Source organism: Arvicanthis niloticus, chromosome 12 (genome assembly GCF_011762505.2).
Source record: "Arvicanthis niloticus isolate mArvNil1 chromosome 12, mArvNil1.pat.X, whole genome shotgun sequence".
Lineage (NCBI taxonomy): Eukaryota > Metazoa > Chordata > Mammalia > Rodentia > Muridae > Arvicanthis > Arvicanthis niloticus.
Window position 1 is genome coordinate 34,580,129 of NC_047669.1, and position 14,661 is coordinate 34,594,789.

Sequence of the window (14,661 nt, forward strand, 5' to 3'; positions counted from 1 at the left end):
ACACAAATCCATTGATATTTAGGATGGCACTTGAGATGTCTCCTTACTCTTAAACTCTGAATCTCCTTCTGATAATTTGAATAGGATAAAGAGCATCAATCTGTTGCTACCAACTCCTATCTAAATCCTCTTGTATACTCAACCCATTAGTAACAGTTTTTTGCTAAATGATTAACAAAAGTAGTTGTCTTAACTTCTTGTGTCAAAGCAGTTGCAGTAGCAGTGGTGCTAGCAATTAATGTAATGAAAGCTGTTATACCAGCAATAATCAAGCCCACTACCCTCTTGTTTCTGCTTAAAGACTGACTCACTTCTTCCAGTACTTGCAAGATTTTTTTTCAGAAAATCAAGGTTCTGTGATACTCAGGGACAATAAAACAAAATCTGGTTGATAGATCCCAGTAACAGACATGCCAGGTTTCAACACACTAACACAATTAGAAAGTGTACAATCAATGCAACTTACATTAAATACTGTAGAAGAAACAAAAGTGATTTTAACTTGACAATTAAAAGAGCCTTATCACATGCACCAACACTTGTTTGAAATCCAGATCCTGTCCCAACTTTATCTCTTGCTAGCATAACATCATAGAGAACTGCAGCTAATTTCCAAATATGTCTCTGAAAATATCCAGAATCAGTCTTCCAAATGAAGACTGTTATTTCTAATATTGAATTGATTTCTAGACCAATCCATGATTGAGTCTGAATAACTGGTCACATTAAAGAAAAATAAATGAGTCACTATAATTTCTCTTTTTGATTCTCTGTTCCACAAGGTCTAAAAACTCGAGGCAAGGCAGCTTGTCCCATCTAGGATATAGGCAAGCAACAGTGGGTCAGGAACATATGTCCAATACAACTACCCAGTCACCATTGTCAGGGCACTCTGCAAGCTCACAGATCAACATTATTCTCTGTCCCAGCATCAGCATGTCTCACCAATCACTCTGGCAGCCACCATGCTCCTTCAGCATCCTGCAGAGAAAACACAAACATGTCTTTTCCCCATATTATATACTTGATTGGGGCCATGCCATATTCCAGTAAGTGGATCCTTCTTTTTCACCTAGGCATAAGTATGCCTAGTTGTAGGGTGCCATAGACACTCAGCAGAAAGTTCCTTGGCATCCAAATTATTTAAAAATTTAAAATAAAAAGAACATGATTTAAATAAATTTGTGGTTTATGGGGATATACCTCTTTCTTTTTTTTATTTTATGAAGATATTGTTTTAAAGTCTCATGGCCCATTCCATACTACCTTGTCCTTGAGGATTATAAAGAATCCCAGTAATATGGGTAATATTACATTGTTAACAAAAAGTCTCAAATGCTTGACTGCAATATCCAGTTCCATTATCTGTTTTTTTAAATTATTGAATATTTTATTTATTTACATTTACAGTGTTATCTCTTTTCCCCATTCCCCCCGAAACCTCTTATTCCCTCCCCTCTCTTCCTGCTACTATGAGGTGTGCCCCTACCAATCCACTTACACCCACCTCACCGCCCTCGAATTCTCTCTAGCTACTTTTACATTACTGTGATAGAATAGCTCTGACTAAGAGCAACTTTGGGGAGAAAAGATCCATTTTGGCTTATAGTTCCATGGGGGATAAAGTTCGTCACTTCATGGAAGGATAATAGGAGTATGAGGCAGTCTTAGCAGCCCAGAAGTTGGCTCATCACATTTTATCTATGTGTAATGAGCAGAAAGAGAAAGCAGGAAGCTGGAAGCCATATACTAAAACTCCCAAAGTCTCTAGACATACTTCCTCCAACAAGGCTCCACTTCCTAAAGGTTTCATAGCCTTCTCAAACAGCACTATTAGCTGGGCACCAAGTGTTCAAACACGAGTCTATGGTAGGTATGACTCTTCCAAGCCACATACCCAGCCTTTCAGTTCCTATTTTAGAGATCTAGAATGGTCTGTGAGACCTGAGGAAATGCAAGAGGTAAAACAGCTCAGCTTGGATAAGGGAGTAGTAAGCAAAGAGTTGAGAAACATTTTAAAGGCCATTGTGGGGACCATTGAAAACATACAGAAGCAAATTGCATAGAAAACACACAAACCTGTTTGAGGTCTTGTTGTAACTGACAATGTAATGCATTGGCAGGTCTATAAGATATTTTATCACCATTTATTTGTAAAAGGGCACAGATAGACAAAATGGAACAAAAGGACAAAGATAATTTTTGAATCCATTACTTACAGTACAACAGAACTAAGGGAACCATTTACTAAAATACAATGGTTCCATGTGAGACAATATGAACAGAAGAAAAGTTCTCCCAACTGTTAAACTTCTGTGAAGTTGCCAAGGCAACCCTCACCTCTTCTTAATAAAGTGAGAAGTAATGGTCAGTTGACTGTCTTCCTTCTTCAGTGCTGAGTGTCACATCCAGGGCCTGTTCACACGCTGGATGGACAGTAGAAAACTGCTGCTCTTCATGTCAGCCTGAGATGGCAAGACCAGATGTTCTCCATATTTCCCCAACACTGGAAGCTTCTCTGTTGTGTTTTGACATTTCCTGAGTGTCCTGGCGATGTTTTCTAAATTGGCCTCATGCGTTGATTCTTCAGTAAAGTTTTAGGCTTATTATTTTATCTCTCTCCATGTGTGCCCTTTGAGCCCTAGTTTTTAGTTGAAGTTTTTAAGACAGGAGTTACACAAAAACCAAAAATAGCTGGATTTTTACCTGTATGCTGCTTTTCATCTTTTTAACTGGCACTACTTGGGTGTTGTAAATGGATAGTTAATAAATCTCCCAAACTGTCATTTCAGTTAAGATGTGTATTGAGGTCTGAAGATGAAAGACAAAGCTGATGGTAGTGGCTTACTTTCACTATAATTAGATACCAGAGATAATTTACTTAGGAATAGAAAAATGGTGGGGTTTTTAAAGCTCAGTTTTAGGGGTTCCAGTCAATCCTCAGAAGACCCACTGCCCCTAGACTTCTGCTGAGGGTTTGGGCGAAAGTGTCAGAAAGCTCAAGTAAAACAGTGTAACAAAAGACAAAGGAAGAGATGGGCTTATTGGTTGCCCTCAGGAGAATGGCCTTCTTGACCCGAGGGTCTTTCTTTAGACTCTACCCAGCTAATAGCTTTCATCTAGTTTGCATCTCCATTGCTATGAAAAAAGTCAACCAAAAGCAAGTTGGGGGAATGAAGGTATTTTTCTTCTGAGTACTCAAAAGTCTTTCAGGTCCAAAAGCCTCAAAATTTGTCCACAATCCTTTCCCTCCAAAACATGATCAAGCCCACCACAGCAAGACCAAACTCCAGGTACCAGTCTTGCTTCTGATTTGCTTCTTTGAAGCAATGGCGAAACACTGAGCAAAATCAACTTGAGGAAGGGAAGATAGTTTGTTGCATCTTTAGAGATAAGTGCCCATCATTAAGGGAATCAAGAAAAGACTAAAGCTAAAACCAGGGAGGAATGGTGCTTATATGCTTGCTCCAAGGCTCATCTTCAATTACGTTCACAGTATTCTATTAAACATATTATTTATTTACCTATTTATTTATAATTTATTTATTATATTTATGGGTGTTTTATCTACATGTATATATGTTCACCACATGCATGTCTGGTGCCCACGAAGTCAAGACAAGGGCATTGGATCCCGTGGTACTAGAGTTATAGTCAGTTGTGAGCTGTCATGTGGGCTCTGGGAACTGAACATGGACCCTCTGCAAGACCAAAGGTCTACTTCTCCTAAGTCTTCCAATATTTTCTCCCTCTTTCCCATAATGATCCTTAAACCTTGGAAGGAGTGTGATATAGACACCCCATCTATAGATGAACACACTCCAGCCTCTTATTCGCTGCATGCTGACCAACTGTAGGTGTCTGTGTTAACATATCCTGCAAGAAAAAACTTTCTCTGATGAAGGCTGAGAGATGCACTAATTTATGGGTACAAAGAATTTAGGGGGGAAGTTCATTACTACACTCATTTAGCGAAATAACACTATTAGGCTCTCCCCTAGAGCCTAAGGTGGCTAGCCAGCCACAGGTTTTTGGTCTAGTTAATGGCACCAGCTATGGGTTTCATCTCGTGGAATGGGTTTTAAATCCAACCAGAAACTTGTTGGTTATTCCCATAGTACTTGTGCCACTATTGTACCATTTGGGTATAGCTTTCCAGACCAGTCATTACTGTAGTTTTTACTTGTCATAGCTTGGCAAGACTGTAGATGACCTTTCTCTCTCTAGTAGTATTCACAGAGTCTTCCAGCACCCTCTTCATCTTTACTTGATGTAAAACATATGAATAATGGGAAACAGTGATATTTGGTGGTAGTACATTTGAGAGTATAAAAATTAAGCACGTCTTACATTCTATGTGTATAATTTGTGGAATTTGCTGCTGGCAGAATCACTGAAGCACAAATTTTAGTTGGAATTAATAGTAAAAGTTAATGACTTATAAATAAATTTATGAGTTCTAAATTCAATCTATTCGTAAAAATGTACTGCTTAGCCCAGTTTATAGAAACGTATACTAAACAAAATGCATCAGGGCATTTATAGTTATATTATAAATATTATATTGTACAATATCTCTTAGATAATATTCTGAGTGGTTGTCAATCTATGTGCCCACACCAGTACTTCCAAGTGCTTGATTTAACTAGCACACGTTTCGTTTTTGGAAGCATGCTAATTCTCTTAGGCCTCCAGGTGCTATTAAGTGCCTTAGAAGAGCTCACTTAATCTACTAAATAGGCTTGAAATATGGAAGACTCTTCCAAATACAAACAACATCTCTACTTTTCAACAACAGGGTTAGGAACCTAGAAATGTCATTTCAGCTGCCTATGAAAGGTAGGTATAGTAAGTTCTGGGCAGAGGGCAGGCAATTATCTCCTTACTGTGTTAAACAGCACTGTCGCCCAGCTGGTGAATGACTTCTGGTGGCTGGCAACAATTTTCTCCTCATCTCTTGTGGCAGGAACAAGAAACCCTGGCAAATTCTGAAGAGCAGTGTGAATCACTGAGTAAATCCAAGATAGAGCTGGAAGCCAAAATCAAGGAGCTCTCTAGGCAGGTAGAGGAGGAAGAGGAGATAAATTCTGAGCTGACTGCCAGGGGCCGGAAATTGGAAGATGAATGTTCTGAATTGAAGAAGGAAATTTATGACCTGGAAGCAATATTGGCGAAATCAGAGAAGGGGAAGTGTGCAGCGGAGCACAAGGTACTCATCCTGTGATGTTAGGTACATTTGATTCTTTGGTACCAGAAGTGTTCTGTTTATTAACAAAATGGCCTGAAATTTTATAGTGATGGGAACCAGAATCATCAAAAAGTAAAGGGTCTGATGAATTGTATTGTTCTAGCTCAGATTTCCAGTTTGAATGCATGGGACCCCTTTAATGTGCCGAATGAACTATTATTGAACCTAAAATCTAGTAGAGTTAACTGGTTTCATTGGGCCTCTGAGCATCACTTTTGGAATGAGAATGAAAATGATAGCCTTTGCTAAAAAGTAATTTGGGCTATTTCTAAACCCCTAGCTTTAGCAATGATGCTGAGTCTGGCCTCGAAGCCATCTCCTTAATTCCAGTTAAAGTCTTTGGCTTTTTGCTTTAGCCGTGGGCTTTAGTTTGTGTGTCTACACATTGATTGACTAGTGAGAAGTCTAAATGAAACCTTTGACAAGCAGCTAATCTCCAAGATGAAACTGTTCTTTGCAGATGATTCAACAATCGGTTTTGTATTGCTTCCCAGTGGGGAAGCCAACTTTTACCTTGACACGTACTGTTTGCTAGAACCCTTCTTGAACGGCTACACTATGGGGACATTGAGGCATAATGTGTCAGCACATGTTCCCCTAGATCCTCAACAGAAGTTTAAATTACCACTAATGATATCATTATTATACAGTAATAAGCTCCAGAATAACTTACAAATTGTGGTTTAGTGACCAGAACATTACACTTCCTGACCATGAAAGATTAAGGATCCACTTATTTTGTGGGAAAATTTGAATTTAGAGATTTGTAAATGGTTATTGATGATGACATGGAGTATCTCATGAGTATTTTGACCTATGAAAGAGAGAGAGAGAGAGAGAGAGAGAGAGAGAGAGAGAGAGAGAGAGAGAGACAGAGAGAGAGACAGAGAGAGAGACAGAGAGAGAGACAGAGAGAGAGATCCGTAGTGGTATCTCAGCTTTCCAGGGATGGCTCTAATGAAGTCATCTTTGTTGTCTTCCCACAGGTCAAGAACTTAACTGAGGAGTTGTACTCTCTAAATGAGGAAGTCAGTAAACTTACCAGAGCAGTGAAGGATGCTCAGGAGGTCCAGCAGCAAACCCAGGAGCATCTGCACATAGAGGAGGAGAAGCTCAGCAGCATGGGCAAAGCAAACCTGAAGCTGTCCCAGCAAATTGATGTGGTGAGCAGCAGTGGGCTGTCTGTCTGTCTGTCTTCATGCATATGTTACTTATGTGTGGTGAGCAGCAGTGGGCGTCTGTCTGTCTTCATACATATGTTACTTATGTGTGGTGAGCAGCAGTGGGCTGTCTGTCTGTCTGCCTCCATACATATGTTACTTATGTGTAATGAGCAGCAGTGGGCTGTCTGTCTTCATACATATATCACTTATGTGCAATGAATAGCAGTGGACTGGCCAGCGGTCTGTCTTTATACATATGCATCTCTAATTTTAGTTAATTTATCCTAAGAGTAACATGAAAACTCAGTAACATAGTGAACTCCTTTTATCATTTACCAGTAGGGGATTGTTTTATTCTTTCTATCTATTATTTACTTGTTTATTTTAGGTTTTGTTAAAACAGGTTTGTTTTTTTTTTTTCTGTATGTCCCAGGCTGTCCGGGAGCTCACTTTGTAGACCAGGTTGGCCCCAAACTCATAGATCCATTTGCCTCTGCCTTCTGAGTGCTGAGATTAAAGGCATGTGCCATCATGCATAGATGTTTTATTTTAAACATATATAGAGAACACTACAGTGTGAGGTTAAGCATACCCAAGTGCAGACTTATCTCAATTCTGGAAAATGAGAGAAAAACATTGAGGTAATTAACAAAAAGTGATGCCCTTCACTGATTGGTTCTTCCACATGATTCTTGGGAAGTTTATTATAATGTTTACTTTTGTGTGTGTATATCTATGTTGGGTATGCTGAGTATATATAGATGTTCCCAAAGGTCAGAAAAGGGCATCAAACTCCTGGAGCTAGAATTACAGGTAGATTTTAACCACCACACATCGGTGCTATAAATTAAACTCAGGTCTTACTGAAGAATAGAAAATGTTCTTAATCACTGAGCCACCTCTCCAGCCTGAGAACTTATTTAGTAAGACCGGTGATTGGTTAAACACCATGTTGTCTCCATGAATGTGCTGGTTTTCTATAAAAAGTCCAAGTAGTCTTGGACTTTTTATAAGTCTATATAAGTCCAAGTAGTCTTCTGTCTATACGTCACTTCTGAAAAAAATCTTTTCAGATTCGGAAGGAGATGTGTTCTGCCAAGTACTTCACAAAATTAGAAGTTTAGAATGGTTTTATTAATTTACTTTTATTTTTCACTTTTTATCTTTCTCATACACTAAGTACATCCTGGCTGCAGCTTCCCCTCCCACCATTCCCTCCACCTCCCTTTTGCCCCATATCAGCTCCACCTTCGTTTTGTTTTTAAAAAAAGAAAGAAAGGAAGAAAGAAGAGCAGTCCTCTCAGGGATATCCACCTAACGTGGCCTAACAAGAGATAATAAGACTGGGCAAAGCCCTCATGTCATGGCTGGCCATGGCAACCCAATAGGAAGAAAAGGGTCATAAGCACAGGCAAAAATCTCAGAAACATCCCTTCCTTCCATTGTTGGGAGTCCAACAACAACACCAAACTGTACAATTATAAGGTATGTGCAGAAGACCTAGTTCAGACCCATAGATGGTTGATGTTTGTTGCTTTAGTTTCTGTGCAAATCTGTGAACTCTGTTTAGTTATTTCTGTGGGCCATGTTCTTGTCTCTTCTGGCTCCTACTATCTTTCTTCCCCCTCTTCTTTGAGGTTCTGCTGGCTCCACCTCATATTTGGCTTTGGGTCTCTTTATCAGCTCCCATCAGTTCTTAGGTGGTGTATATATCCACAGTTCTTCCTTTACCCAAGATGACAGAGTATATGCAAGCATTCTCTCAGTAATCTGTGTAGCTTGGTCTCTACAAAACTGCTGACAAGACTTCTTTGACTTTTGTATTCATCTACTTTTTCTCCTATTATTTTTACCTATCACTTGTTCCCTTTTCTATTCCTATGGTTTCCCCGTGTCATACAACCTTAATGTAAGAAATTACAGGTATTTGTGTGTGAACATGAACAAACACATGCATACTCTCCTGGCCCGGTCCAATTTAGTTGCTTTAGCACACTTGCATTGACTTCAGACTCATCAACAACAGAGATCAGTTTCCCACACTTCTGGAGTCTTGGAACTTAAGTCAAAACAGGCAGATGTTGTATCTGATGAAGACATACATACTCTATTGTTCAGAAATGACATCTTCTTGCCTTGTCCTTACATGGTGTCAGCTATGATGAATTATACTTGGGTCTTTTCTACCAGAGCTCTGTCCATTTGAACTATATACTCCAAAGGGCCCTTCCTCCTAATGCTATCACTTTGGAGTTTAGGATTTTATCGTATTCTAGGAGACATATACATCTATTTTATAACACCTGTAATTTGTCTACTTATAGGTTTCATTTTAACATATACCTTCAAGAAGCAAACCTTTCAGCATAACTTAAATTTCATATATATATATATATATATATATATTTTACTAGTTATGAGAAATTGTGGAAAACTACCAAGAGAGGGTAATACTTTGTTCCCTAGCTTCCTACTAAACCAACTTGTCTAGCACTGTTATCGGCATGGACTGAGACAATTGGAATGTGCTGAGTAGTTTTGTATAATATCAGAGTATGACAAATGCTATGGACTACATGCAGGTGGGAAGTATAGAAGGGGCCAGGCAAAGCACCATGCTGTGTGAGTCCTAGGCAGGCTGTGAATATTCATGGATGCTTACACAAAGACTGCTTGCTTTAGCTCTAGAAAGCAGAACATTTGTGTTTTGAAGAAGCATCTATGACTAAACAGGACTTATCCACCTAGGAAATGAATTGCCAGGTGAAAATGTGAGATATCTTTCGCAGGAAGCAATCCAATGGGCAAACTGGTCACTCGCTATTGGTTGCCATTCTAGGACAGACCTTATCTATAATCTGCAGAACTTTCACCCATTATTGATTTCCCTATTAGGTTTTTATTCTACTGTGTGTAATTTTTATTTAACTTCATAAACTTTTAAAATGATGCTTACTGACTGATTTATTTGGTTTCTGTGCATTGGTGGTGGACATTCATATATGGTGTACGTGTCCAGGTCAGATTACAATTTATGAGAGTTGACGTCTTTTAGTACATGAATTCTAGGGCTCAAACTCGGCTCTTTATATTTGTCTCAGCAGATTTTGCTGAGCCCTGTTTGGGCCCCTAAAAATGCTTCTAGGCATCATCTGCAGAATTTGTTCTTATACTTTTCCTTTTACTAAAAGAAAGTGGTTAATGTAAACACCTGCAATATGGTATACACTGCCTTCTATTTGCTTAAACAGTCTTTCTTCCCAACAGTTGCAAGGTGACCTTGAACGGGAGAGGAAAGCCAGAATGAAGTGTGAGAGGGAGAAGCGCAAGCTGGAGGGTGAGGTAAAGATGAACCAGGAGGCTGCCGAGAACCTGGAGAGCAGCCGGCAGCAGCTGGCAGAGCAACTAAAGAAGTGAGCACCTGTCAACTAATTGCCAAGGGATTCTGGGAAACTCTCAGCCCTGGGAGGAGCAGGGCTCTCATTTCGTTTAGCAACAGGTGTCTAGGCCAGAGCCAGAAATCTCAAGACCCAAGACAGCAACTAGAAACTTAGAAAATGTAGTGTTTTTATTTGATGGGCTCTATTACACAGTAGCAAAAATAAAGACACAATCTACAGGATATAACAGAGAGATTCTACCTAGAAGACGAGAATTTTGTAAGGTATAAGGCATATGAGAGATGAATTATGAGTATCTGAGTCTACAAAAAGTGGTTGGTTTCTTTTACTTGTAATAAGACCAATGGCAACATGAATATGCCAAAATCCTGACCATTGTATGAAGCCTGAAAAGCTGTATGGTCACTCAAATAATGTCATTTTTCATTGTCAGATACACCTTCATTAATATTTATGTTGGATACCTATTTGCAAAATATGTAATCATTGATTCTTAAAACCTAAATTTATAATTACATGAAGTGATAAAAATTATGGAAAATTTCAGTAAGTTCCTATGCATTCCTTGTACCACATGGAACTGGTGGGAAGATGGCTTCCTATTTAGATCTACTGGTTGGTGAAATATATTTTAACACTTTGTATCTTTTGTATTCTGTTTACTAGAGAGTGTCTTTGGATAATGCTTAAAGATTTAGATTCTACTAAATAAGAGGAAAAAGTGAGTTTAAAAATACAAGGTTAAAACTGAGAACATATCAAAAATTTAGTCCATAGTTTAAAAAATAGTCAAGTGAGTAGCTTGAGTGTGTGGCTTCATTTGCATGCATGCATTGGCCTCAAGCCTGCTCTTGGTCATGCCTGACTAATTGACTACTCCTAATTTATTACACTTGATTTGTGTCTGGGCTAACCTTAAGAGTGTAATGGAACAATATGCTCGAAGATGGTGACAGGGTTCCCTTTGCCGTCAGTGTTGGAAATTGTGTCAGTTTGGCAAAGTGAAGATTATACTCCATGCCTTTGTAGGCTATAGGTTAGAGTTTGAAAATGTTGAATATGTGTCATAGGCTTATTGTTAAGCAATCTCTGTGTGGAACTGTGTAGAAGCAAGTCCCTTATATTGCTTGGTGTATATGCTATATATTTGAACATAAAATTCATCCACAGTAGAGAAAATGAAAGTATCCCCAGTATTACACACACACACACACACACACACACACACACACACGCACACACACAATTTGTTGAGTACCTAGAAAAATGTTCAGAAGGATGCACACCACACATGTGACCATGGTTTGTAGAAGAAGACCAGGAATTATGTAGCACTCATGAAGACTTCAGATATAGATGTGATGGTTATGTTTTTTAGAGTAGGAATTCATGTTATTCCATAATTTTAATGTATATAAATGTTTTATTATTCTGATAGTGTTATCTTGGTCACACCTTTTGAAACAGGAAAGAATTTGAAATGGGTCAGATGAATTCAAAAGTAGAGAATGAGAAGAACCTGGTGTCTCAGCTTCAGAAGATGGTAAAAGAGCTTCAGGTAACCAATTATAAGATAGTTCTCTATGTACACCAGTGTTTAGATCCATGAATAATAGCTGAAACTCAACAACCCATACCCTTGGCCAGCTGTAGACAGAGGGAGTAAGGAGCAGCAATTAAGAAAGCAAATGACATAGCACCAGTGCACGACCCTGGAGGGATAATTACCTTTTAAGCTTAAATTCCTTTCTACTAAGAATAATAGCAAATAGCTTGTTCTTTGAACTTTTGCTTTGGACTATGCTTTGTGCTAAATCGTGACCACATAATTTTTAATGTATTAATCTTGACATCACTGAGCTCAAATTATTAAATTCAACAAGATGTTTATGTGGGAAAAACAGTACATGACCTGCTGTGCCATTAGTTTAGTGTTTTAACTTTTATGGTTAGAAAGCAATTAATTTAAAATTCAGTACATTCTATAGCTATTCATAAACCAAAAGCATTATTTGATAATGGATAGCAATTTGGCAGTTTTAGACTAAGTGGGTATTTTACACTACATCACTATGTTATAAGGCAATTAAAAACACTGTTATGGTTATACACATAAGCATACGTGATGTTACATATACATGCATATAGATTTTTATGTCACATTAACATCTCAATAATTCTTCTTTTTGGTGCTTATCATCTGGAATATTTTAAGCCCCATAAGAAATCCATTCTCATTGTGAATGTGCTTTATTTTCAGAAACAACACTAAGCAGCAAGCATCATGCTTTCTGGGCATATCTTCAAATGACACTTGACTTTACCCAAAATAAAATAAAACTTTCAATTTATCCAAAAGAAACATTTTTTTGTACCTTCACGACTCTCTGAAGGTTATTTATGAAGAAATGCTTCTGATGTTTTTGAGCCAAGCACAGTATTATTTGAGATTAATATTTCAGATTCAATAACCACTTATCAAGAACCACATTTATGTGTGGGTGGAAATTAGAGCTTTTTAAGTATTTCCCTTGAGACACCTTGACTACAAAGGTGGTGGATTGCTTAGCTGGTACAACCTAGAGAAATAGCATTCTCTAAGCTGTTTTATTTAATGTGAGGAAAAACATTTTCTTTTTCTTTTTCCTTCCTTCCTTCCTTCCTTCCTTCCTTCCTTTCTTTTTTTTTTTTTTTTTGAGACAGGGTTTCTCTGCGTATTCCTGGCTGTCCTGGAGCTCACTCTGTAGACCAGGCTGGCCTCGAACTCAGAAATCCACCTGCCTCTGCCTCCCAAGTGCTGGGATTAAAGGCGTGCGCCACCACTGCCCGGCTAGAAAAACATTTTCTAAGTAGTCGTCTCCACCCACCTGAACCTAATGATGTAAGACAGTATCATTGACTATCACTGGCCTCACTGCACTGAATACACTGGTTCTATGAAGGTTTACCATGACACTGGAGGGACTGGAGTTCTGAGGATTTTTATCAATACTTTTCTTTTCTAATAACCCTGACTGTAATAGTATCTTAGACCTGAGACCACTGTTTGTTCACTTTAGTAGCCCTCATTTTTTCACCAACTCTAATTCACCACTGGGAATCTACTACTTGGAATCTGAAGCCAATGGAGTAACTGCCTGGTGTTTGTAGGGTTGAGTAGATGCTGTTTCGTAAAGGCAAGTTGCTTAAATGGGTATTTATTCTGTGGTAAGAGTTTTGAAGTCTTTAGTTATTAAAATGGTTAAACAAACTCCAGATGGAAAGATTTTTTTTGCATACATGAGTCACTATGATATATTTTTATAAATCCCCTTTAAAATTTGTTCTTGGCATATGAAAGAAGTTCTTTTTTTTAAGTGTTTCTTTTTATGAGAAACCTGTTTCTTTTTTTATTGAAAATAGATTTTGTTTATCCAATATATTTTCATCACAATTTCCCTTCCCCCAAGTTCTTCCAGATCCTTCTCACATCCCTTTTCTTTTTTTGAAGGGGACTCTTTTAATAAGAGTCTCCCTCCATGTGCTGGTTATAATGTAGGGTTGGGGGATCAGCAAGTACTAAAAATTGTAATTAAACTTCTTGGTATTGATCTGGAGGAAAAAAATCACTTAATTTCAAGGTGTTCAATTTCCTTTAGTTGTAAATTAGGAATGAAAAATGTCATGTTTGCTTTTTAAGTTGAGACAAAAATTAATGTAATAACCTTGTTGCATATAGAATTATGTTGCAAGTAATTATTTCATGTCAAAATTATTTGTTTCCCCAGACTCATATATTAAATTTGAAGGAGGAATTGGAAAGTGAAAGAACCATTAGAGCCAAGGTGGAAAGAGAGAGAGGTGACCTCGCTCAAGACCTAGAAGATTTGAATGAGAGGCTGGAGGAGGCAGGGGGGACCAGTTTGGTTCAGATGGAGATAACTAAGCAACAGGAAGCGAGATTTCAGAAGCTTCGCCATGACATGGAAGAGACCACACGACACTTTGAGACAACTTCTGCGTCTTTGAAAAAGAGACACGCAGAGAGCCTGGCTGAGCTTGAGGGCCAGGTAGAACATTTACAGCAGGCCAGGCAGGTGCTAGAACAAGACAAGAGTGACCTGCAGCTTCAAGTGGATGACCTCCTGACCCGTGTTGAGCAGATGGCCAGAGCTAAGGTGGACATTCCTAAGCTTTCCTTATAGACATCTTGACATGGAAGTAGCAGGGGAGGGGAAGGCAGGGAAAAATCAGATTAACTGAAAATGTTATCTAATGAACAGTGTCAGTTTTTCCTTTGCAATATTGCAGGGATTGAACATGCCTCCTTCACAGGTGATGCAAGTCTTCTACTGCTGAGTTACAGACACAGCCATCTTGGTATTGCTAAGTTTTGAGACAGGGGCTCATCAAGTTTGCAACTGGTCTGAAGTCATGGTGGTTGCTCTGTCCAAGCAACTCTCCTAGGCATTACAAATTATGGGGAATCAAAATTTTCAGTTGCAGCAAAGTTCCTGCTGTTTTTTCTGTCTGAACTTTAAAGCTCTTCAAAACACACTTTTAATTTAAGGTGGATATAACTATAGTTGTTGTATTGTGGTCCTATATAGTTAATAATGTGTGGATGTTATCAAAGAGGGCCTGTGGAATTGTTGGGTTGAGCCACATATGGGATGGAAAGAGAGAAAAGCATTAGTATGTAGGCAGCAGACACTTGGAATATCCCTGGGCAGTGAGTCCTGAAGGTTAATAAGCAACATAGGCTTCCTCTTTGAACTTCTTGGCACTGGAGGCCTTCACATTCTGAAGCAACAAATCTGAGGCTATGATGATGGCTATTTTAACTGGCTACACAATGAAATATGCTTAA

The 14,661-nt window shown here is 38.6% G+C and overlaps 1 protein-coding gene across 1 annotated transcript in view; it reads left to right on the top strand.

The window, feature by feature from the left end:
- Myh15 (myosin heavy chain 15) overlaps positions 1–14,661 on the top strand; it is a 117,137-nt gene that overhangs the window by 65,433 nt on the left and 37,043 nt on the right. The window contains exons 23-27 of the mRNA XM_034514859.2: positions 4,967–5,209; positions 6,235–6,411; positions 9,679–9,824; positions 11,280–11,370; positions 13,580–13,969. Coding sequence (XP_034370750.1) covers positions 4,967–5,209; positions 6,235–6,411; positions 9,679–9,824; positions 11,280–11,370; positions 13,580–13,969 — 1,047 coding nt within the window. The remainder of the gene's footprint in view (positions 1–4,966; positions 5,210–6,234; positions 6,412–9,678; positions 9,825–11,279; positions 11,371–13,579; positions 13,970–14,661) is intronic.